Source organism: Bactrocera oleae, chromosome 6, assembly GCF_042242935.1.
Source record: "Bactrocera oleae isolate idBacOlea1 chromosome 6, idBacOlea1, whole genome shotgun sequence".
Classification (NCBI taxonomy): Eukaryota; Metazoa; Arthropoda; class Insecta; order Diptera; family Tephritidae; genus Bactrocera; species Bactrocera oleae.
In genome coordinates, this window is record NC_091540.1 from 17598155 (window position 1) to 17622682 (window position 24528).

The 24528-nt window shown below is 35.8% G+C and overlaps 2 protein-coding genes across 2 annotated transcripts; both read right to left on the minus strand.

The window, feature by feature from the left end:
* Positions 1 to 7993: 7993 nt before the first annotated feature.
* LOC106616404 (putative odorant receptor 69a) lies at positions 7994 to 11795 on the minus strand. Its single transcript, XM_014233053.3, has 5 exons — positions 11342 to 11795; positions 10807 to 11236; positions 10547 to 10745; positions 9146 to 9301; positions 7994 to 9066 (listed from the first exon to the last, which is right to left on the minus strand). Exons 1-5 carry the CDS (start codon positions 11745 to 11747, stop codon positions 9013 to 9015), a joined length of 1245 nt encoding a protein of 414 aa, XP_014088528.2. The 5' UTR covers positions 11748 to 11795; the 3' UTR covers positions 7994 to 9012.
* Positions 11796 to 13117: 1322 nt separating this feature from the next.
* Positions 13118 to 17491, minus strand: LOC106616389 (putative odorant receptor 69a). The gene is made up of 5 exons (XM_014233038.3): positions 16976 to 17491; positions 15921 to 16350; positions 15653 to 15851; positions 13274 to 13429; positions 13118 to 13219 (listed from the first exon to the last, which is right to left on the minus strand). The coding sequence occupies exons 1-5, from the start codon at positions 17409 to 17411 to the stop codon at positions 13169 to 13171; spliced, it is 1272 nt and encodes a 423-aa protein (XP_014088513.2). The 5' UTR covers positions 17412 to 17491; the 3' UTR covers positions 13118 to 13168.
* Between the last annotated feature and the right edge of the window lie 7037 nt (positions 17492 to 24528).

Consider the following 24528-nt stretch of genomic DNA (forward strand, 5'->3'; position numbering starts at 1 on the left):
TTTAAAATCTTTAACCAATTATCACTATTTTAGTGTTTAATGGTAATTAAAATTGTGATTACAAATACTCCGTCTTGGATTGCTTTTCCTTCAATTAATATTAAGCAATCTCCATAAATTATCTAGTGATCAATAATATTCAATGAAAATGGCGGTAATCACGGTTTACCTGCAAATTTGTTAAAAGATTTAAGATTTCACCAAAAATTTTCCCCTTCATTAAATACTAATAAAAAGCGAAATTCACATAAATTTGAGAGTACTAAAGAATACTTTCATCCTAGTCTAAAAAGTGGTGCCGCGAAGTAGAAGGAGTGCTCGCACTCATTGAAAATTCAAATGAGCACAAAGCCATCAATCAAATCATAAATTGCGAAATGCGAAAGTGAACGCGGTAAAACGGCGAATACGAGACCACCAGCTGCGGCAGTCAACAGCACACAAGTAGCGTGTGCTGTAGAGTGATGTCGGGGGGAAGAGGTGTTGCCACTAATGACACACTGGCACAATGGCACACTGACTTTGGCGGCGAAGTAAAACAATCACAACTGCAGTGAAATGCCGAAAAAATTAGGCGAGGGAAAAAACGAGCTGAGCTGTTTTTACAACTTCAGTTTGCGTACTTCCGACCCCTGTCGTTTTTTCGTTTTTCTTACCGCTAGTCACTACTTGACTCTCCTTTTCACTCCTCTCTTCCTTCGTACTACGCACTAGTCTGCCATAGTCACCTTAAATTGTATTTAGCGTTGCCACGCTGCTCTCTCCACTTGGCTGCTTGTCCACCAGCTCTTCCAGTACCAGTTCGCGAACGAATCGTCTGCCGACCGTCGCTTTGTTTGACTGCGTTCGTTTGGAAATTTGCGTGTTGTCGTCGGCGTTTCTAATTTCATTCTTCCTGCCTTTTGCTTTAACTGGCGCATTTTGACGAATACCGTTATTACTTCTTCGTTAGTGTTCACTCGTTGGTGTCCTTGTTGTCGTCCGTTGCTGTAGTGCCATAAGCAAATGTTACTCGAGTGTTACGCGCCGCAATAATTGCTGTTTCCATTTGAGGTCGTACGTCGTTGTCCAATTAGTTTTTGCTCCTATGCGCCGTTATTTTATTTTTTCGATTTCCGTTTTTCGTGTTTTTTGTTGGTTTGCGCAAAAGAGTGACAACACTAGACCGTCTACAAGTTAGCGCGCGAAATAAATTCTTCGTTGTTGCGACATTTTCGTGTCAGACGAGGCGCGTAGTGCTACAATTTTTTAATTAGCAAATGCTTGTATTTGCTGCCACTGTTGTTGCTATTTTTAGATGGCAGTTTCAGTTGCTGGATGAGAGGTTTCAATGTGTTTTTGATGTAACACATTAATTTTTGAAAGAAATTGACAATTTAGAATTTTTGTTTAAGTTTGTTCTTATATCTTTTACGACTGTTTTAGACTCCAGAGTTAAAACTAAATATATTGAAAACGCCATTTATTTTGAACCATTGTATTTAGTTTTAAGAAAAATATGAAAATATTACTACTCTTCATTGTAAAAAGCAATCTGATAAGATTAAAGGCGGATTGGATTACAATCAAATTCGGTGTGTTATTAGCTTATGTATGGTATATTGTAAGTCGTAGACACACTAAGTTTCATTACTACATTTCATTGAACAAAATTGATGGCGAGTTCGTAGGTATGAGTAATCGGGCTACTGACACGTCCTCAAAACCCCATTAATCGAAAACATATAAAGTGCTATAACTAAGCACGACATTATGATATAAGACTTTAATTGGCAAGGGAATCGAAGTAACAAGCGTGCAGTAAAAATTTTGAAATCATGGGCGTGGACCAGCACCTTAAGAAGTTTAATGTACATATCTTCTAAATCCCTCAAGGTAAAAGAACCAAAATTTCTCAGGGCAAATCCCTTAAACGCCCCTCCGACACTGTAAAAATGGATGAAATCTGGTGATCACCCCGCCCACTTCTTATATAACGGTTCCGTTAACAACTACTAAAAGCGCGATAACTCAATAAATAAATACGTCAAAGACATTAAATTTAAAAATTAAAAAAGTTTCACTTCTAAAACCTACCAATTCTTTATAATGACGACGTTCTGATTAGATACGAATAAAAAATTTAGTTGTAGATTAAGTTTTGAATATTAGCTGTACACATGTTTGCTGCTAATTAATTCCAAGTTTAGCTTACTCTTAGATAAGATCGTGAATATTTAGACTTTCTGACGGTTTTAAGTTCATATCATGATATTGTTCTTAAGGGTTACAAGTTTCTATATATATGTAACATATTCATTTCACTTTCATTCTTAATGCCTGTAACTCTTTAACTTCGTAATGTGTCTTCTAATATTATGTATTAATATCCTTTATTAATAGCTGCTTTAATGTTAGACCTACCCAAAAAAGCTTTAGTCGTATGTTAGTGCTTCGCCAGTCTATCTCTTGGTTCTTACAACCATAGCGACTCTTTGCGGTATTCGTAAAACTGAGTTGGGAACATAAAGTAAAAATCAAACTGCTTTAATTTCCGGATTTAAAAAAAAAATCAAAATTATGTATTATATTTAGATAAATCATACCGAATCTCCGCGTGGGTCTCTGGCATTATGTTAAAATGCTTCACGTAAAATTCTTAGTTAATCTCATGAATCTTAAGTGATGTAGAAAGAAGGGGCTTCCTGCCTACAGAGGTGGTAGTGCCAAATATTTTTAGAGTAGAAAACATCTGTAGCAGTAAAAATATGGGCATTTTAACTATTCATCTCTACCCTAAATAATAAAGTAGACGCCACCGAAGGCATATTTTGCGATTTTTTTTGTTCAATAAATTGTCTACAGAATTCTATTGACACTTGATGTGTAGAAAGTCTGTTAAGAGTCTTTTAATTTATGGTATATGCGCATGTGCTTTATTGCTTGTTATTGATTCTTAACATTTTTTGCTCCACTTTGATTTGCTCTCTCATTTCCACATTCTTTCAACAAAAAACTGTTTATTTTATTAGTTTTTTCTACTGCATTTTGTAAAACTTTTTCATGCGATAGACATCAATTTAAATGCGACCGAGTAAAAAATCCACTTTACTCACGCTATCAATGTAATTTACATACTCTTCTCCACCTTTCTCTGTCCCCCTTTCTTTCTCTCCCTTCCCCCGCCGGCAATTGAAATAGCCCATCTCATTGTTTGTCAATTAATTAGGTTGTCACCTTCACAGTGACTGCGTCGCCTAATGCTAATGAGTGAACGAAAGGCGGCAGGTGCTGAAGGGTGCAAAAAGTGGGGCAATGCGGCGACAAGCACGCAAGGCACTTACAAAGTCCGTAGAGAAGAAAGGTTAATAAACGCTTTAAATATTCACGTGTCTTTTTTTTACTAAAGTGATCAGGAATTTTCTCTTACAGACAATGAATATTTTTTATGCAAAGTTAGAAAATTTTCTGCTCCACAAAACTCTTTCTACCTTTATTTCTCACTAAAATAATTAACTGTAATTATGGGGGATTTATGGGGACATCTGGCGTACCTTTTCTTGTCATAAGCCTGTTCCAGTTTTTTATCCCTAAAAAAAATAATTTTCACTTCCCTCCATGTTTTTCACTCACCCTCTCCTGTTGTTATTGTTATTGTTTTTTTCACTTTTCACTTTTCCATTGACATTGTTTTGCGGTTCAGTGACATTTCTTTCATCCATCAAGTTGAGAGGGTGGATTTAGCTTGCGGTTGCCATTTTTGTTTAGCATGGGAAAATTATTATCGAGACTAGGCAGGCTTTAGGGAAATGAATATTCACTTTCGGCAAATAATTAAATGCTATTTTCAGCTGACAAAAACGAAAGCGCTAGAATTTAATCTGTCGAATTGAAGTGTAAAGTTGTATCAGCTTTTTCAGGTAATTTCGAAATGATCGAAAAAATTTATTGAGGTTATTATAGTATTACAATTGCATGCAAATAGAATCTTGCAGATTTTTATTTTCGATTGAAACACATTGTGTCAGGCGGAATGTGAAAGGTTGTGCTCGTTATCGTTGATTTCAAAAACTCTTCTCTAATGGGTTAGAGGTTGAGTAAAAAATTAGCCCTAGTCGGTTATATGACTAGAGTGGGTGAAGAAAATTTTTTTGTCTAACACTGGTAAAGTTTTAGCTGCGGAATTAAATCCTTGGCAATGGACTAATACTAGCCTTTTCATCTATGCCATTGGATCCAGTATAACAAAGAAAGGAAAAGAGCTACAATTACAGCAATGACGGATATGTTCCACAACTTCGCCGAAGATTTTAAGGTGACATTTCCTCTTCTATGGCGGCAATTACAACTGCGGTTCAACCACCAATTGAAGGTACTTGAGACAGCTTTGATTTAAGGCATACCTTAAGACTACATGGCTTACATCTTGCTTGAAATATTGGATACAAAAAGTGCTCAACAACCGGCAAATGTACTCGAAACAAGAAACAACGTTAACTTCGGTTGCACCGAAACTATAATAATACAAAATATTTCATACCAGAACTTTGATCGGTCAGTTTGCATGGCATCTATCCGATCTGAACAGTTTCTTTGGAGATTGCAAGCACTTAATTCGGACCGTTCAGTTTGTATGGTAGCTATACGATACAGTGCTCCGATATCGACCATTCCGACAAATGAGCAACTTCTTGGTGATAAAACGATTGGTGCAAAATTTGAATTCGATATCTTATAAACTGAGGGACTAGTTCGCATATATGCAGACAGACGGCTAAATCGACTCAATCGACTCAACTCGTCACGCTGATCATTTATGCATATATATTATATTGTCCCTGACGTTTCCTTTTGGGTGTTACAAACATCTTGGCAAACTCAATATACCCTGTTTAGGGTATAAATATCGAAGTCTGTTCTACCGGTCGGAATGGTGTGCTCCCGTTTTCTGGGATTTACAAAGTGTAATCTATATTGCCTACCTGCAGAAGCGCAAAATGGTCGCAGGGCTCTACTATGTCGTTATTAAGTTATTAAGCCGAACTAAGACAAAATTTGTCAAATAACGACTTTCCCTTTGCACCGCAATGTTTTATTTCTCTTTATTTCTAAACCTGAAAAAGCCACTGGTGAACGCCATTTCGAATTAGATTCGATACGAAGAATCCAATATTAAGTTCTTAAATTGCGACCATATATAAGTATATTTACGTCTTGTGTTCTCGTCGAGCCATTGTCCAGTTTTGTTGAAACTGTATATCCCAGATATGAAAACATTCGTATCCTAAATGGAGCAAATATAACCTAAAAAATATATTTAAATGTCTCTCAAGATAGACTAAAATCTTTATATTTGAGTAGCCGTAAGGTATTGGATTGTGTCAAAATATTTACAACGTATTTCTTCTATACTATTTAATTGAGTTTGGTATATAGGTAGATGACCATGCTTAGACCATTTTTACGAAATGAAGCTGGAATGAAACCCACAGTATCAGGTATAGCTCAGTAGATCTCAAAATATTTGTCTTTTTTAAATAGATTCGAGATAAATTTTATGAAAATTGATTTTTAATCTAAAAGTATAAATAATCTCTGAAAAATTCTAAATAAACGTAAAGTATATAACACTATACTCCAAATATTTCTAAGCATTTCCTGCAGCTGTCCCTATTTTTACACAACTATCACCCAGTAAATTGAATTTCCGTTACAGTTTCAAATTAAATTTCTTAATTTTCTGCCAGTTAATTCCACCTTCTTTATATGGCGAACAGCTCCAGAGGTGAGGTAATGGGATTTTTGCTCAAAACACTTCACGGATTTTGCTTCCACAATAGTCCTTTTGTATCCACTTACCTGACTATTTTGTCGCCAGCGAACGTGACAACTAAAATCACAATCTTAACACCACAAGCCATTGCCCTACGCACTGCTTTCCACTTCACCGACGTCACGTGCCATGATGAAACCATCAAACTAGACGGTTGAGATGAATGCAGTCATTGTGTTGTTGTTGCTGAAAAGCCAAAAATCGAAAGGACCAAAATATTGAAATACCAAAGTGTTCCGGAATTTCGTAAATATTTAGTTAAATTTTGAATATAACGAAGTTTTCAGATGTTAGAAAACAAAAGCACCCAAAACAACAACCATACTGGTATTGTAGGTAGGTTAGCAGGTAAGCAATTAAGGTGAGCTATATAAAATGTCAAGTTTATTTACGTCGAAAGTTTTAACGGTGATAATCGCTGTGAACAACAGTCAGTCGAAGTTGACACTTGGGAAAAAAAACACAGAAAATGGTGATTAAGCATATTAAAAAAAGCCAAAGCGAAATTCGTCGGCGAAGCCGGAAGTGGGCAGCCAAATAATTAATGTTGAGTGCGCCGACCTTGAAGAGTTTCTAAAATGAGAAAAGTTAAAACTTTGAAAAAGAGAACTTTAAAAATTTGCATTTGAATAAACACCTGCAGCATTTTTATGGTTGTCCAACACAAATCGTTTAACTTTTAGTCAACGATGCGCGACTTACGAAGTAGGTAGAAAACTTGTATTTATTTACAACGGCAATTACTGAGATTTGGCTTTTACATATACTTCTTGATCTATTACACTCACAATTATGGTATACTGTTTCTACAGATGCATCTTATATCCCGACAACAAATATGAGAATAACCGAACGTCTGGAATTTTGATACCTCATCGAGTTTCTTGAATTGAGGCTATGTTATGCGTTGCATCCAACTCGGTCCCATTCCGATATGAAGCGGGCAAGGGGCACCCTCTGGCTAGCTCATCGTCCTTACAGTTGTCAGCGACTCCGCTGTGACCAGGCAATGAAACGAATTTGATGATGAAGTACATAGCTTCGTACACACCAAGCTCTACTAAGCTGGCTCGTTTAGCCCCGCTTTCTTCTCGTTTGATCAGCATGCTTGCCACCTTAGCGCTAGTTCCTGTACTAGTTCTTGCGATTCCGTCTCATACTTCCGCCCTTACTTTGGTTTCTGTTAGCAGTTTCCTACCGACTCCCCTAAACTCACCGCCTCAGCGACGGTAAGCCATGCCCGGGGAAGCACTCTACACTCTTTTCGGTGAACGGCTTTTTTCTCTCTAGGTGATGGTCTCTTTTGATAGACCGTCCAATTTTATCACGGTCGGTTCCACCTACTTTCTCCCTTGTATTCATTTAAATTATTGCTTTTGTTATTATTTAGGTCATTCGTTTTTTGGGTCCCTACTCAGAGCCGCTATCCACCTCCCGGAAAGGTAGTCGCCTTATATGGTCTCAAGGTTATCTCAGTTACGAGGCCAAGACGAGGGTGGACGCACGTCGTTATGTAGCAATACGTTCAGAGCCGACCAGCGCAAAGAAGGAGTCATATCAACTTACACCTACCATATTAATGTAATGGTGAGTGGAGGGGAACGTACTCCGGGGCTTGCCAGGGTTTAACGGGACGCAGGCATTAACCCGCCAGTCATTTCTGCAGGGTGTGACCTCTGAATACTCAGGTTCGAGAATACTACGACCACCAGCCCAGGGCTCTAACCAATCCTAAGAGTCCAAGCCATGTCCGTGTCAAGCCAATGGTCAATCCGTAGTAGTATAAAAGGCCGTGCACGCCGCACGGCATTTAATGCCTGCTTTATATCCCTTATACATATATACCTATAACTTAAATAATGTTTTAGAATTCAGAGCTCTTTGTTAGAAAATAATAGTAGTTAAAGATCTGTCCAGTTTGCAACTAAGAATTAATCAAAATAGCGACAATGAAAAAACATATCTACTGTCAGAATACTGTTGTAATGAGAGAAGGATTAAGGCTTTAGCTCCTTTTAAGTTTAGAATATTTAACAATCTGTCATTCTTTTCACCTTCATAATGAGTCTCAATTATGTTGAATAAAAATGTTCAAAACTTTTTTTAATTTCTTCAGAAATTTTATAATAAGCTCCTAACATTTTTTAAACAAATTTCGATTAGTAATTGTTGTAGCTATATTAAGTTAGTTTAATACTATAAATTTACATCTTATTTGCTTCAGCTAATTAACCAGAGTCATCGTGATATTAATCAAGCTCAATTGAACTTAAGCATTGTCATATTGTTGATTGTATGTATTAGTATGTATGAAAAGTTTTGGAAAGCTTTGCATTTAGTCCAGTCATTTTTTCCAATTAACATTCAAATTATGCAACAAAAAAATTGATTTTATGCACTGTGATTTCATAAATACTTATATACAGTTATAAATTATAATAGAGTCGCGCAAAAACTATGATGAATGCTACGCTAATTTTACCGCAAATAAATTTTCCTTTCTCTCACCGATAAATACACATTTATTTATTTATTTCAGATAAGGAAATTACAAACTTAATTAATGAGATGAATCTGAATAAACAGATAATTTATATGAAAGCATGTAATTTGGAAATATGTGGCATTGTGGAAAATTCAGTGATCAAATTAAACAAAATTTATAACGGAACAAATATTAATATTTGAAAAAATAATGAGTCGGTAAATGCTGGTGAAATGGTATCATCCCCAACGTATGTTGTATAAATGAACTTAAATTAAAATATATTCGGAAATTATGTTGCCAAACAAAATAACATATCTGTCCTGACTGGAATTATTTTTATAATTCTTACATATTTGCTTATTTTTAATTTCTGTAAATCTTAAAGACTAACGATTTAAGCTAAATCATGTGCGACTTCGCTGATTAGACAATTAAATGACTTTTAATGCTAATTGTAGGCAACATTTTGACTGAGTATCCAGTAAAACATATCATAAATACGAAAAGAGAAATAGAAGAAAAACAATAACCTCTACTTTGGGAATTACCGTGTCGATCAGGGAAACATGGTGAAGCACATTTTATTGCAGCTAGAAATATTTTATAAGTTTTTGCATACCGGTATTAAAACGTTTTTCTGTTGTTGAATAATGAGAAATGGTTATATCCAAATTTTATATTCGCTCTCCATAACATATCGAATCTAACCTTATTATTGGCCCATAGCTTGGAAAAATGTGAACAAGCTATATGACGATCTTAAAATCTGAAAATTTACACAATTTACTTAAATCAAAATAGGGTAAAAACACAAGTTTGTTAAATAGTATTTTCTATAAACTCACTGCGGTAAAGGTGGGCATTGAAACTGTGGCGAATTTGTATGCTCTCAATTCAGTTGGTATGCGGCAGCGCATAATAAAGAAGAGTATCATTTTTCGGTAAGCCAAATTTCCATCATACCAGTTGCCATAAAAAGCGGCGTTCAAAAGTTTGTCGCTCTAGTGAGAGTAAGAAAATAAAACATTATCACTTTAGAAGCAATAATTGAAAGAGAGTTAATTCAGAAAACTTTTCAAGTTTGATTAGAAACGATGTAGGTCTCTGTTTGCCCAAATATTAAAGAATAGTTCAATGAAATCTAAAAAAAGAACAATGTTATTGCGTATCGACAAAGCGTCTAGAGACTTTTTTTGAAATAATTTCAATTCTAGCTATTTCAGCCATATTGCTAAAACCAAGAGATCCATGATGTTTAAACCTTAATTTTTCTAAAGCCGGTCAAGTATGAGCCTACCACGCTTCTTTCTAAACCACTTGGAAAATTGGCGTCCTATACAAGTAGAACTGTTACCTCTTGGTATACACGTCCATTGGGCAATGATCTATTTGAATTTTTACAACTCGCGTAAGAGCTTCTTGCTGAGAGAAAATAGTTTAACGGACTGTTTGCGATTTACTCCGGACCAACAACCTTTCCTCAACAGCGTAAGATGAAAGGTCGACCAGGGCTCCTCGAGCTCATTCGAATCCGGACAACCTAGTGATTACGGTAGAACACCGACTCACTTCAAACTTGATATTAAGCTGAGAGTATCATGTATTGTAAGAGCATTTACCGATACAAGGCTTTTTAAGAAGTAGCTCGTAGTTATTAATAATGGGGCTAAGGCCAACCTAACTAACCTTCAACGTACAGTTAGCTTGGTTAAGATAAGTATTGCTTTATCAAGGTCAGTAAAAGCGCAGTCTAAACTAACGAAATGGCAATATAGAACGAACGGCTCAGAAGATCTCTCTTTGTGACTAAATTTAACTAACTTGGTGATAGTCCCCTTCGAATATTGCTATGTTTACTCGACTTTATTTAAAACAGATACATTATACTAGTAGGCCATAAGTTTTGAACTCGGTTTCGATAATAAGGATTTCTTTTTGTTGCCACACTTTGCCTTGATCTGCTCATTTTCTATTTTTTCCTCTTCTGCTATTTAACCTATTTACTATTTTTCATAATCTCTTTATACTAAGGTATTTCTATTGATCATCCTTCTAAAGTGATTTCTAGTTCTTTGTTGTAGTTAGCTGATTGGCATTACCGACAAAAATCTAACTCTAAAATGTAAGCAGTTTTCTATTCTACTTTACTTTATTTTTTGTGGTTAACTGATAATCAATAAAGAACTACGAGGGAGGATTTCTACGTTTCATACTATAATTTTTCCCGATCACCGCATTGTACTCACAGTTTCAGTTAGTTCCTTGCCTGTGTAACATATGAAAAACGTAAATACTATGAATGAAGTCAAACCGATCGAATACTTGCAGGCATGAGCCAAACTGATCATCACCATAGAGAAGCCCATCAAGCAGATCGCTATGGCAGAGGTGCAGAGATTCACCATAAACGATACGTTGAAAATAGCATTAGTCTCCTTTGAGTAACTGCGTATAATGAATAAATTAAGAATAATTGTAGAAACACTTTCACCACACACAAGCTCACCTCAGCAACTGACTGTGGTAGTTTAGTAAATATTTCAACTCTTCGTTAGCATTTGCGCCAGCGGCATCGATTGTCTCCAGGGCATTGGCCAAGTAATCGAAATGTATTTGCAATTGGGTCGTAAAGAAGCAGAGCATAAACTCTGCGGCCATAATGAAGGCGACACCGGTCAGCGATGACTGCACTTGACAAAGATAAGCGACCACAAATGACACAAACGATTTGGCATTACGCTCATTTTGCCAAGGATACCATGTATTTGATTGGTAACGATATTTCCATACGACGCCCGGTGTCCACCACTCATACAAAAACTCGACTATCGGCAAGAAATTGTAATAAGCAAATGCGAACAAGTAAAGTATGGTAGCGAGCCTCATCAGCTTATTGGACTTCAATGCAAAATGCTCAATGCGATGTGGAAATTCCACTGTAGATTTGAATTTAAAGCATAGTAGAAAATTATACAAAAAATTTTATTTCTTTGCCATTCATCAAACACATCTACTTATTATACTTGTAGCCACATACTTACCACCTCTTAGTCGTCGTTTTGTAGATTTCGCTTTTATTTGGACGCGCTCCGTCGGGAATAATTGCTGAAAATTCTCCAAGAGCATCGCTATGCGGTCTCCATACCAAAACATGACGAGCATATTCGATGTTCCGACCAAGGTCAGCCCCATAATGCCACCGGTTTCGGTTACCTGTACGATCGTAGACTGGGCGCTACTCTCGTGTGGCATGAAGAGATAAATGAGCATACCAATATTTTGATAAACCAAATTTATAGCACCGAGAGTGAAGAGCATGCGCCTGAACCAGAGCCTACGATAGCTATACGTGCGTGCTCCACTCCAAGTGAAGGGTTCCGTTGAAGCCAGATCCAAAGTGAAATAAGGATATTTCAAACAGTGCTTTATCGTGAAGATTTCCGACATTTCGTTTTATATTACACGTTTTATTTTCCGGAAAGAAAGGCGCTAGAAATGCTTTCAGAACACATGACAACATGTCAGTAGAATATTCTTTATATACCACATTTTGGTTTCGCTTGTTGCTATCTTTACTTTTAGTGAATTAATTGAGTAATTTTCTGATAGAGAAATTCAATTGCGTAGCAAGTCTTTGTTAAGTATTCTCTTTGTTACATCGCATTAGCCTAACTAATGAGGAAATTATTCTGTTCAATTTTCCTTAATATGTTTTTTACTGCTGATTACATATACATACATATGATAATAACTAAGGTAAGGTTATATTCGAGCGCGAAATACTTATACCTTTGCTAGTTTCTTACCTACACTATGTTTTGATCTTTCCTGAAATTTGGAGGATTCTACAAATATTAAGCCTTCTCTTAATGACTTATCTCTTTATGAATCGTTTATTGAGAGAAATAAGCTGGATGATCGCAAAAGATATTTCTATAATTTGATTATACTCTGAATTCCAAACTGTGATCCCACTGCTTAATAATAAGGCTCAACTAGGCTGCCTGGAAGCGCTTACATACGAGGGTATAATCGGTGATAACCTTCGTCAAAATCTTTTCTTACATGTTGATCACATAATCAATCGCTTATTCTGTAGTTCAACTATTTGTCGGAGTTTGTTTCGCTTCTTTATCTTTAATTTGTTTTTACCACCCATTTTCGGTTTGAAATCTATAGCATCATTGCTACCTAGTATCATGTATATATATATCTTGAGAATTCAAAAGGTTGCATATACTCTTGATCATTCTAGAAAAAAAAATACAATATAATATAGAAGTATTAACTCGAATAGTCATAAAAGTTTTTGGAGACTTTCTGATCTGAATTTTTAGATCTCCAGGTTGGTCCATATTACCTTCCTTCAAAACGTGAAAGCGATTAAGTTCACATAAAGCTGGTTAAAAACTTTTGAGCCTACTAAATTCTTTAATAGAAGTTTCATCATCATTTATAACTAGGTTGGGTTTTATTCTGCCGTCTATTCTTTAATATTTCTACCTTTACTACCTTTATTAAAAACAAGAAAAGTCGTTTACTTCAGCTGCCGAAGCAATAATACCCTTCACCAATATCCATACACGAGCTTGATTTTGATAGTTAAATTTCTATAGAAGCTATATACTATAGTAATGCGATTTCAAAAATTTCTACGGAGATTATATCGCTTTTTTCTGAGTGTTCCAAACTTCGTGGCAAACTTAATATACCCTGCTCAGGGTATAAAAAACAAAAAAACAATGATCAGAACAATGTTTTTCAAATAACAATAATAAATGTATTTATTTGCTGACACGATGTGAGTATATCTAATATATAAATTGTACCTCTCCTTTCAAAGCAAATAATTTCTTTCCAATATTCCACTACTCAATGGCTCGAAAAGATGTGAAGAGCTGATAAGATAGCTTCAAAATCTATAAATAACTTACTTATTTTGTGTTAAAATATTTTTTCAGCATACGTCTTACCTTCATATAAGTTTCCATTGAAAGTGGCGCATAACCGTAGGCTTGGTATTCGCAAGGTGTTTTGGTGCGCATTATGAAGAAGATAATCAGTCGACGATATTCGTAGGAACCCTCATACCAATTGCTATAGAAAATTGCTGGACTTATCTTCCTGGTCTTCGGTCAAGATAGATGAGATTTAGCGTTGAAAATCAAGTGTTACGTAATGTAAAGAGAGAGGAGTTCGAAAGTAGTCAACACCTGGTAACAAAGACTTAAGAAAACAAATAGGGAAGAGCTAAGTTCGGGTGTAACCGAACATTTCATACTCTTCCGACTTGCAAGGATTAAAGCCGGCTAAATACCTTCAGATGTTCGAAACGGTTTATATAAAAAAATGTAGCGAAAAGGTTCAACTTCATTGTTCGACGAAGTGGTGAATGGATTACATCATCAAATTTGGAATAATATCAACTTATTACGATATGACCTTCACTCACTTAGTATTATTATTATATTTTACTTCGCGACAGCGAAAATTATACTAACATTATTGGGGACAGAGAAATGGAAGGGCTGATTGCATTAATTTTTGACTTTGCTCAGGTATACTTGAGAAATTATTTTCAAGCCATTTATTACGATATGACCTTCACTCACTTATTATTATTATTATATTTTACTTCGCGACAGCGAAAATTATACTAACATTATTGGGGACAGAGAAATGGAAGGGCTGATTGCATTAATTTTTGACTTTGCTCAGGTATACTTGAGAAATTATTTTCAAGCCATTTATTACGATATGACCTTCACTCACTTATTATTATTATTATATTTTACTTCGCGACAGCGAAAATTATACTAACCTTATTGGGGACAGAGAAATGGAAGGGCTGATTGCATTAATTTTTGACTTTGCTCAGGTATACTTGAGAAATTATTTTCAAGCCATTTAAAAAATATATTAACATACACATGTATATGGAGTAAACTCAGCCGTAAATTTCAAAATCATGAATATCACTTATATGAGCATTAAGCCAAGTTTTCGCCAAATTTTATCCAATTTAAGCACAAAGATGCACAATTATTGAAAAAACACGATTTCTCAATTTCATTTAAATAATAGCACATTGGCCGATATATATGGAATAAAGTCAACTGAAAGTTCGAAAATCTTTAAAGTAGGTATATGGGGGTTAAGGGAAGTATTGATCCGACTCAACCCATTTTAAACACAATGGTATATTATTGTCGAAAAAACATTTTCCCCGAATTTCATTAATAGAAGTATATCTCACAAATTGACAATATTTTCGGCAAAAAGCCAGACATAGATTCTGGGGTCCACATATCTGGTATCTGGGGGCTTGAATAGTTATGGTCCGATTTTGACAATTTTCAGACCTCAGATGGCATACCTTAAAAGAAATATTCGTGCAAATTTGTATCCCGTTAAAATAATTGTTTTGTATACTGGCAAGTGTAAAAATCAGTTGGATATTAAAGTTGTGTTATATGGGAAGTAAGCGTGGCACCTGTCCGTGTTCGCCCATTTTTGCACTTTTACATAGGAATGTCAATGTAATCTTATGTAATGTGGGCGGTGCAGAGCCCATTGACCAATTTTGACCATTGCTCTTATGAAGCCCTCTTGTGCCACCCTGGATGTAAAATTTAGTGTTTCTAACGGAGCCGTTATATAGGGAGTGGGCGAGGTTATCATCCAATTTCACCTATTTTCAAGCTCGTAAGAAGTTTCGAAATGATATGTCCTGTTAAAAATTGGGTGATATAACTTTATCGGCTTGGAAGATATAGTCAATTAACTTATTATTACTATTCAAAAATGGTGAAATTACTTGCGCCCGTCCTTAATATGATTTGTTGTGCCAAATGTGAATTCTGTATCTTAATTTACGGTTTAGTTATTGCACTTTATACGTTTTCGATTAATGGCGATTTGTGGGCGTGGCCATTTGCTGATTATGCCCATCTACGAACTCGTTCTTACTTTTTTGCTAGGGAACATGCGTACGAAGTTTCATCAAGATATCTTAATATTTATTGAAGTTATCGCTTGCACAGACCGACGGACGGATCGACGGACGGACAGACGGACAGTCACTTGGAATTCAACTCGTCTCACTATCCTGATTATTTATATATATATAACCTTATATCAAACCCAATTATTTTTAGGTGATAAAAAACCGTTAGGTGAACAAAACTGTTATACTCTGTATCAACAAGTTGCGAGAATATAAATATGAATTTTTTACAGAACTAAAAACACCTCTCTGTATAAGGAACAAATATTTGTCAGGGAGGTAGGTAATAAATGTAAACTCTCAAAAAGAGGTTTAGTAGAAAAATATTATTTTATATTACACTTACCTCTCTTAATAGTTCATCGCCATTGTTACAAAATATATAACCGAGAATTAAGAAGAAGGAGAAGCCTGCAGAAAACATCAGTGCACTAGTAAAGTTGACCAACACCATAGTCAAACCCATTAAAGAAATCGCAAATGTGGTTATTATAAGGTCAAGGGTGAAGGTCAAATTGAATATGGAGTTAATGAGCGCAGAGAGCCTAAAATTACATAAAAATAAGCTTCCTTAACTTGAGCACATTTTATGAAATATACACCACAGGGCTTACCGCAGCAAGTGATTGTGATAGCTGATGAGTGCTTTCAATTGTAGAAGCGCATCCGGCGCACTGGCGTCCAACGAATTAAAGGCACTGGACAGGTAATTGAAGTGCATAAGCATTTGCGTGGTGAAGAAACAAAAGAGAAATTCACCACTTATAATGAAAGCAACGCTGACATATTCCGCTGACGCCTGGGTCAGAAAAGAGACCATGAAACCGATGAACGAGGAATGATTATTGTGGTTGTGCCATGGATACCAGGCATTCGCTTGAGCTTTGTACGTAATCTTCTCCTGATGTGTCATGATTGCAAAGCACAACTGCAGAATCGGTATGGCGTTGTACGCGCAGTAAGCGAACTTAAAGAAATGCGTCAGACGTCGCATATTAGCGCGGGACTTTTCTTCATAATAACCAAGGCGATAGATGCTACCGGCTGGACCAATTGAAGTATATTGAAGAAAGATTAAATTTTGGTAAAGAAATCGCATATGTAGATGCTGGTGATAATTTGAAGGCATAGTCAAGAAGAATTGAAGTTGAGACATGGGTGCAATGGGATATGGTTCTATGCTGGTTACACAATTGCGAATGCGAGAATGAACCCATGTGGGTCCTTCTGAATTGAAATACAGGTAGATTTAGTTTAGTCATTTTGACAAGCAACCACGGCAAATAGTTTAAGGTCTTATATTTGACTGCATGCACCTAAAATATCGCGGTCCATTGATTTATCTGCAAAACATATGCCACATTTAATTGTTATGAATGGCGTCGAGTTTATAATCCTTCGCCGAATATAAATTCGAGTCCATTCCGATTACGTACGCCCGTCTTTTGCGCTGAATACACCTCTGTCCTTGCTGGTTGCCGTCTTTTGAAGGGTTTCCGGATTTGTAGTGGGAGAGAAACTACGCCTACTAATTCAAAAAAATAAAATAAAATGGAATAGTCTACGGTTGTAGCTCTAATAAAAGTGAAGATGAAGTGGTAGGTGTCAGTTTTTTTTGATAAATACTCGAGCAACATTCTAAAATTACAAGCAATTCATAACGACTTACAACCCAGCTGATCCTTTTTAGACTCATTCAATTCTGCAAGTCTCCTTTGTTTGGCTACACTCGGAAATATGTCCTTGAGTTCTTTCAGTAATCTAGCAATATCATGGCGACGATAAAGGAGGTTCCACACCTTGTAAATGCCACAACTATAGTAGGAAATTGTAGCAAGTGCCTCGAACACTTTCGAATCGCTGCTCGAATACAATTCAGCCTCCGGTGTTGCACGTGGCACAAACACGCCAGCAACAAGTGCGGAAACGTGCACAATCAAAATTATTGTGCTAAATATGAAGATCAGTTGCTTTATGCGATACCAAAGAGCGGACTCATGGCGGTGCTCGTTGTCACACCAAATAAATGATTCGAAGCAAACTAGCTTGAAAGCGAATTGTGGATATTCCAAGAACGTTTTCAGATTGTAAGTACGCAAGGACATTGTAAATTGTTCGGAGATCTCGATTTGTTATTTTTTATTTAATTTTTGTTTTTTGTTTTTGTTTCTTGAATGCCAGTAAATTTATTTGCAATTTTTTTAAAACAAAGGGCTGAAAAATGTCTTTGACTCTTGATGAATTCACTTCACTAAGCACTTTTATGAAATTGCTTTCAAAAGTTTTAATTTTCCTCTTGCCAGCTAACCAATTGTGCAACGACAAAGGCGAAAATTTTAAATATTTTGCCGAGCTTGCAATTCCTTTTATATGGAAAGTCTATTGTTTGCCCTCAAAGCTGGAATGTGCGCTTTTATTTTGTCACAGTGTGTGTTGTGCGGCATGTTGCAGGAAAAGTTTGCGGTTTTTGTTGCATTGATTTAATTTGTAATATTTTAATTGCAATTCTGGTGCTCGCAAAAGGTGCGGCAAAGTGTGTAGCGTTGGGTCATATTTATTTTGCCTTATCCTTGCTAAGCAATTTTTGTGGTTTTTATAATTGCTTAACGACTTCCAACTGCTCAGTAAATTAGTCAACGCTGATTGCTTGTTAATAATTTGTATTTTGTAATTGCTTTTAGTGTTCTTATATAATTTGAAGCTGAGGGTAGAAACTGAAAATGTATACGGTTTACTCCTTGATCCCGCAAATATTAAGAACAAGGTCTTGAATTCGAGACGGTTCTATAGTCTTTCATTGGTTTTTTGTTTTCACATGGTAGGCCCTACTACAACCCAAATTAAATGTCCAGGGGATTAGGTAGCGCTATACACATGACGACCTTCCTACCGAGTGGATGTTGAAATTTGTTGGCGCTATCTAGGGGCGCCAGCGCGGATGCTATATGAGAATTTGGCTTAAGCAAAGGCTGGTGCTGGTGCTACCGAAATTGATCGGACGCTTTACCTTGCATGCTAGCTCCCAAAACAAAGTAAGCTTAGACCGGCCCCAACAATCATCACCATGAATTTATCGGAAAGTGACAAGATTAGTAATATTCTAGAACAAAAGATCCAGAAACTTGATTCATACAATTCTACACTAAACTATAAAAGAGCTCGGCGCAACCTACAGTATATTTTCATGAAGTAGCAACCAAAACATTTTTGGCAGAAGGTTATATGAAGAGGCCTAACACTTTGCAAGCCCGACACACATAGGGCGTTAGCATCAATAATCTTCTCAAAATGACGGGGGTTCTTTAAATATGCGAATTTATTCCCCGGGTTTCAAGGTAAAAGGAAAGAATAATTTTGGTGTTTGCTGCTTCAGACGACTGTCAAAAATCCATAAGCTAGTTCAATGAAATGAGAAAACATCAAAATTTTGATATGCAACGATGATAAAAAACGACAGACAGAATCAATAGTGTCTCCAATTATTGAACTACGAATAATACCCAAATCCGCCTGGCACAGTTAAAAATCAAACTACACACACACCTAGTGTAACAGCCCAAAAAAGCTTAGTTAAAATATCCTTCACAATTGCATTTTATTGCATACATCCCCTACCGCGTTGCTACGCCACCAACTAAAATAAATGTGAAAGAAAGACAATACACAAATATTCAATTTATTTTGAGTCATTTTATTGATTTTGTTCATCTTTCGCAAACGGTCGTACCAACGCAGAAACTTTTTTCAGCTCATGCACAACAGTTTTGCTAAAGATCATCACACGGTCAAATGCAGTTTATGATTTAATAAAAGACATACAGACAAACATTGATTTGTATACTCTTGCAATATCTTATTACAGAGTATAACAGTTTTTTTTACCTCACGGTTGTTTGTATCACTCAAAAGTAATCGAGATAGATATGGAGTTATACACTTATAAATGATCAGGATGACAAGACGAATTGAATTCCAAGTGACTGTCTGTCTGTCCGTTCACCCGTCTGTCTATTTGTGCAAGCTGTAAATTAAGTAAAAAAGTAAAGAAAAGATATAAGATTCGTATGTAATTGATAAATAAAGAGGGGCACCTGAGGTTGGAAAATTTTTAAAGAGGGGATGTGGCCCCTCCTCCTAAAAGATTTATTGTATATATATCCCAAACCATTTAAGCTAGAATACCCTTCCACAGGACAAATCATTTTGACATCTCTTGCGACAGCGTTAAAATAGGTAAAACCGGCACCTCCCCACATAACGGTTTTTTTAAAACCACTAAAAGTGCGAAAAATAAATAACTAAATGTGTCAGAGACATTAAATTTTACAGCCTGGATGAGAATGAAATGACATATCTCCGGACCTACTGGAACAATTTTAATTAATTTTATTTAGTACATAAGATTATTTTGATTCCCATGTTACAGTGCGAAAATGAGCGAAATCGGAATACAGCCACGCTTACTTCCCATATAATACTATTCTAAATTCTATCTGATTCTTTCCACTTTATGACCTAAAATTTTCGAAATCGGACTAAAAACTAAGCATGTTAATAGTATGTGCCATGTTAATTGTATGTGGTATTGCCAGATATAGATAACATTGCTTTGACCCCATATACTCAATATAAAATTTTCAAACTTCCGGTTGACCTAATACCATATATGCTAATTACACCAGCTCTCATATAATACATATTATTATGATTTTCGTTTTCCTAAAGAACCTAGACGAAAATGTCGTTCAATGTGTGAGTTATATATTTAAAAAATTGCTTGAAAATATGTTCTCAAATATATCTGAGCAATGTCCGAATTTTCATCTCTTTATTTGCTCCAATATAGCATATATGAGGTGTGTTCAAAGGAAAAGTTAAATTTTTTCGATTAGTAGTTTGTTTTTGACAACAGCAAAGGTTAGTCTCATTTATGTGCTCTTTGATACTTGACTTTTGAAAGAAATGTTGACTGTGGCATTTAGTGAGTCAACTGTATCTCAAAAAGTGTTTACAAGTGGTACAAACACTTTACATATGAGAAGAGAAGATGCTGATTAAGGTGAGCGTCCTGGAAGTGTGGCCACAAGCGAAGAAAACATCGAAACAGTGAAGAACAAAGAATCACCATTAAAGAAGTTGCAGAGGATGTTGGCATATATATCGGCTCATGCCATTCAATTTTCTCGAAAGTCATAACTGCTCCCTGCGACTTTTTCCTATACCAAAAACTGAAGAAACCAATGAAAGAAGAGCGTTTTGCCACAATTGATGAAATCAAATCAGGATCGAAGTAAAAGCTAATGGCCATATCGAAAAGCGCGATTCAGAAGTGCTTCGAGGATTGGAAAAAGCATTGTCACAAGTGTATTATATCATGGGGATTACCTTGAAGGGGAATCGAGAAAAATGCGTTTACATAAAAGTAATCCAAAAACTATTTGAGATATCGGTTGTATATTATTTTGGGATGTTGAACCTATTTAAATATGAAAATTAGAGAGTTTCTCATTGTAAATTTTTTGCTCAACCTACAGAGGTATCCATACATGAAACATTATATAAATCATATAACATGGAATGTCCGTGTAATGCTGGAAGAGAGAATGTAAAATAAAATTTTATCCATACGAAGTACGATCCACTTGCTAGTAATTATCTAATGTCCAAGCCCCAATTATTTACTACTCTTCCCTAATATGAACCCGCTCAAATTGATTTCTCAATAGATGCCTATAAAGTTATATAATATTTGTTCTATGGGGGTTACTGGTGAAGTTCGCCGGTAATAATTAGCAACTTTACGAGTTTAGTTATGAAGGATATGTCCACAATAACTCTGAAGGAGAAAGTACAATTACGTTTAAAATTGCATAGAAAATTTTGTGAAAGACCTAAGCTCTTACCCCAAGGCATTTATTATGAAATATTATTATAAAAAACTTATTTAAGGGTCGTCTTCAGTTTAAATGTTTATAATTAATACGCACTAAATTACAAATTTATTATTTTATATGAGAATTTTACTGGATTAACCGTCGACTGCAGCTGCGCTTATTGATAGCTGCATATTGGAAAAAAAACGAGTTATTTATTTAGAAAATAATATAGGTCATATATGGGTATGTATGTTAAAGAATGTGTATCAGAGTCTTATTTTAAGCACACAATTTTGATTTAATTGCGAACACATACAAATTATTTGCACTAGGGTGATACTAAAATTAAAGCAGAGTTATCCCACTTTGAACTTTGTAAACTTCCGGATTTATAATAATAACGCATTGGCATATGACCGTCCACCTTCGCTATTTACTTGACGTGGAAGGTCTTCGAAACAAAATATGATTATACTAGTAGAAATTTCGAGCAGAAAATGATGGTGACAAATTAAGTGGAATTGTTATTTCATAGGTTCTACGCATTCATCGACCAATATTATTTAACAATTTATTTTCAAAAACACTCACTGATGATATTTTTTCATTGACTGTTAAAATTGACCAAGTCCGATATGCTACGTTAAAAAGTGTAATGGTAATAATTCGATTCTGGTGTCACCTAGCGCACAATTTTTTACAAGTATTGTTACTTTCCTTGTACAAATGTATAATTAGAATATGAGTTAAATCAACTATAAACATGATTTTTATAAATAATTGGATTTTTGCGCTATCTATCGGAATTTAAAAAAACAAATAAGTAGGGGCTAAGTTTGTATAACTGAACATTTTAGAAACTGAATGGATCACCATCAAATTAGCTATGATACCAACTCACGTATATGGTACGTCGTAGACTCACTTAGTTTCATTACTACATTTGTGTTCGAAATATTAATATTCAGTTCAACCTTCAACAATTAACTCAAATTTAATATGTGGCAGAATATCAAACAAATAATGGAAAATCCCAATTTCATTCCGTACCAAAGAAAATCATTATAAATATATAAGCCAACCGTGGGTTTGAAAATCTTATTTTAGATATATTGGAAATAGGGTAGCATTGACCCGATTTTAAGTATTTTTGGCACTAATACAAATTATTTACAGAAGCAGATGACCTCAGAGTTTCATTAAGGTACCTTACGTACCATCACCAATATACATATAAGGAGTAAAGTTAACCAGATGGTTAAAAAAATACTATATTGGTTAAATTGGTGGCCAATTTTACCCATATTAGGCAGAAAGATACATTGTTATTAGAAAACCACTCATTTTAAATTATTCTAAGATAACTCACATATTGACCGATATCATCAGTGAAAAGTCAGCCATAGGTACTATGGTCTTCCTTTCCTGTACCAGTATATAAGTCTCATGTGAGCCAGATAGTTCTACAAGTAGAGTTTATTGGTTATAACGGGTGAACTAAATGGGGTACTTTTATCAATAATCCTTCATGTTATTTTTGTTCAGTATTGTTTGGCATTTCATCATGGAAAGACTTACGCCTGAACAACGTTTACAAATCTTAATTGCGAAAACTCACGTTCTGTAAAGAATGTGTTTCGCGAGCTACGATCAACTTATGGTCAACATAATCGGCCTACTGAGCGTACTTCACAACACCATCAACCATCTTGAAACCCACTATACATTACTGGATAATATTCGACCGAATAGACCACGTCCAGCATGCAGTGAAGAAAATATAGCGGCGTAGCTGAGAGTGTACACGAAGATCGTAGAGAGTCGATTCGCAATTACTTAGTTCGGCGCCGTACCCAGCAACTCGGACTGGCGTATGCAACGACTTGGCGCATTTTACATCAAGATTTTAAATTGAAAGCGTACAAAATACAACTTTTGCCATAGTTTCGCTTCATTGGCTCTTGAAAAGTTCCAAGAAAGTCCGACGTTTTCGAGCCAAATTTTGCTCAGCGATAAGGCCCATTGTATGAGTATGTAAACAAAAAAAAATTGCGGCCTTTAAGACGAAGAGCAACCTGAAGAGATTCAAGAGCTGTCATTTCATCCAGAAAAAACAACGGTTTGGTATGGTCTGTGGACCGGTAGAATCGTCGGTCCATATTTCTTCATGCGGCGCCACTTTTCAAACATCGCATAAATCAATAGATTTATTGAGAGAACACATCGGTGAACAGATAATTTCACATTTTGGGCCGATCGATAGGCCCCCAAGATCGTGTGATAGCCACCTTAAGACTTTTTCCTGTGTAAATATGTAAAGTCTAAAGTCTATGCGGACAATCCCGCTTCGATTCAGGCCTTGGAGCAAAATATCACGAGTGTCATTCGCCAATTACCAGTCGAAATGATCGAACGAGTCATCGAAAATTGAACTCAACGGATGGACCATCTGAGACGTAGCCGCAGCCAACATTTGAAAGAGATGATCTTCAAAAAATAAATGCCAAAGCATGTTCTCTCGAATGATAAAAAACATTCCCCATTAAATTTGAATTTTCTGTGTTTTTTCCTTAAAAAAGTAGAGACCCTCGAATTGGATCAAACTTTAGACAGATTTACACCAATCGAAAGTAATGAGTGGGCACAATTTTATCTTAATAAAAAATTTTGGTTAATTTTTAAGTTCCAGCCTATTGTACGCACTTAGGTGCATACATATACGCACGTGCTAGTTCACAAATAAGCCGTTTGCATTATCTGCTCAGCAAGCAGCCACTTTCATTTTTGGTTCACACAAATTTTATTTATTCAGCTGCGTTGTAATTTCCTTGCCAATTTTCATGCGATGGCATAGCGCCATAAACCATGGCATACAATCCTTGGCAAAATCCTGGCAATTTATAAATACTTTATACATTTATTACGACAATACAAAGCACTCGCACGTAAGTACTGTGCCGTAATAAATGTAAGTGCATATGTGTGTGTGTGTGCACTGCAATATTCGCCTTAAATACAAGTGCAAACACGCAAATGACCCACAAACGGATACGTCTAATGGTCAATACATGCATTCATCGTGTGTTGTTGTTGTTGCCATTTGCCATTGTTTACAAAGAGCCGAGCAAACTACATGAAAATTGGCAATTTTTAAGCCACATGCCCATGATTTTATTGCTGCAGGCTGTCGTCGTTGTTGCCCCCCCTGTCTCTGCTTCTGCTTTTACCGCTGCTTCTGTGCGAGCTGTTCGGTAAACGTTTTTATAGCGCTTTGCGGTGCATTACAAGTGTGCTTATACCTCTACACACACACTTATATAAAATATGTATATGTGTTGCTGTTCGC

What these genes read in the sequence shown, in the direction of transcription:
- LOC106616404 (XM_014233053.3), bottom strand. Translation starts at nt 11,747, where the DNA reads ATGTCGGAAATCTTCACGATAAAGCACTGTTTGAAATATCCTTATTTC. An exon ending in AAAACGACGACTAAGAGGTG is followed by an intron (nt 11,237 to 11,341) that starts GTAAGTATGTGG and finishes TCAAATCTACAG; the next exon opens with TGGAATTTCCACATCGCATT. An exon ending in GCAAGGAACTAACTGAAACT is followed by an intron (nt 9,302 to 10,546) that starts GTGAGTACAATG and finishes TACTCTCACTAG; the next exon opens with AGCGACAAACTTTTGAACGC.
- LOC106616389 (XM_014233038.3), bottom strand. Translation starts at nt 17,411, where the DNA reads ATGTCCTTGCGTACTTACAATCTGAAAACGTTCTTGGAATATCCACAA. An exon ending in TATCACAATCACTTGCTGCG is followed by an intron (nt 15,852 to 15,920) that starts GTAAGCCCTGTG and finishes ATGTAATTTTAG; the next exon opens with GCTCTCTGCGCTCATTAACT. An exon ending in CAATGGAAACTTATATGAAG is followed by an intron (nt 13,220 to 13,273) that starts GTAAGACGTATG and finishes AGTTATTTATAG; the next exon opens with ATTTTGAAGCTATCTTATCA.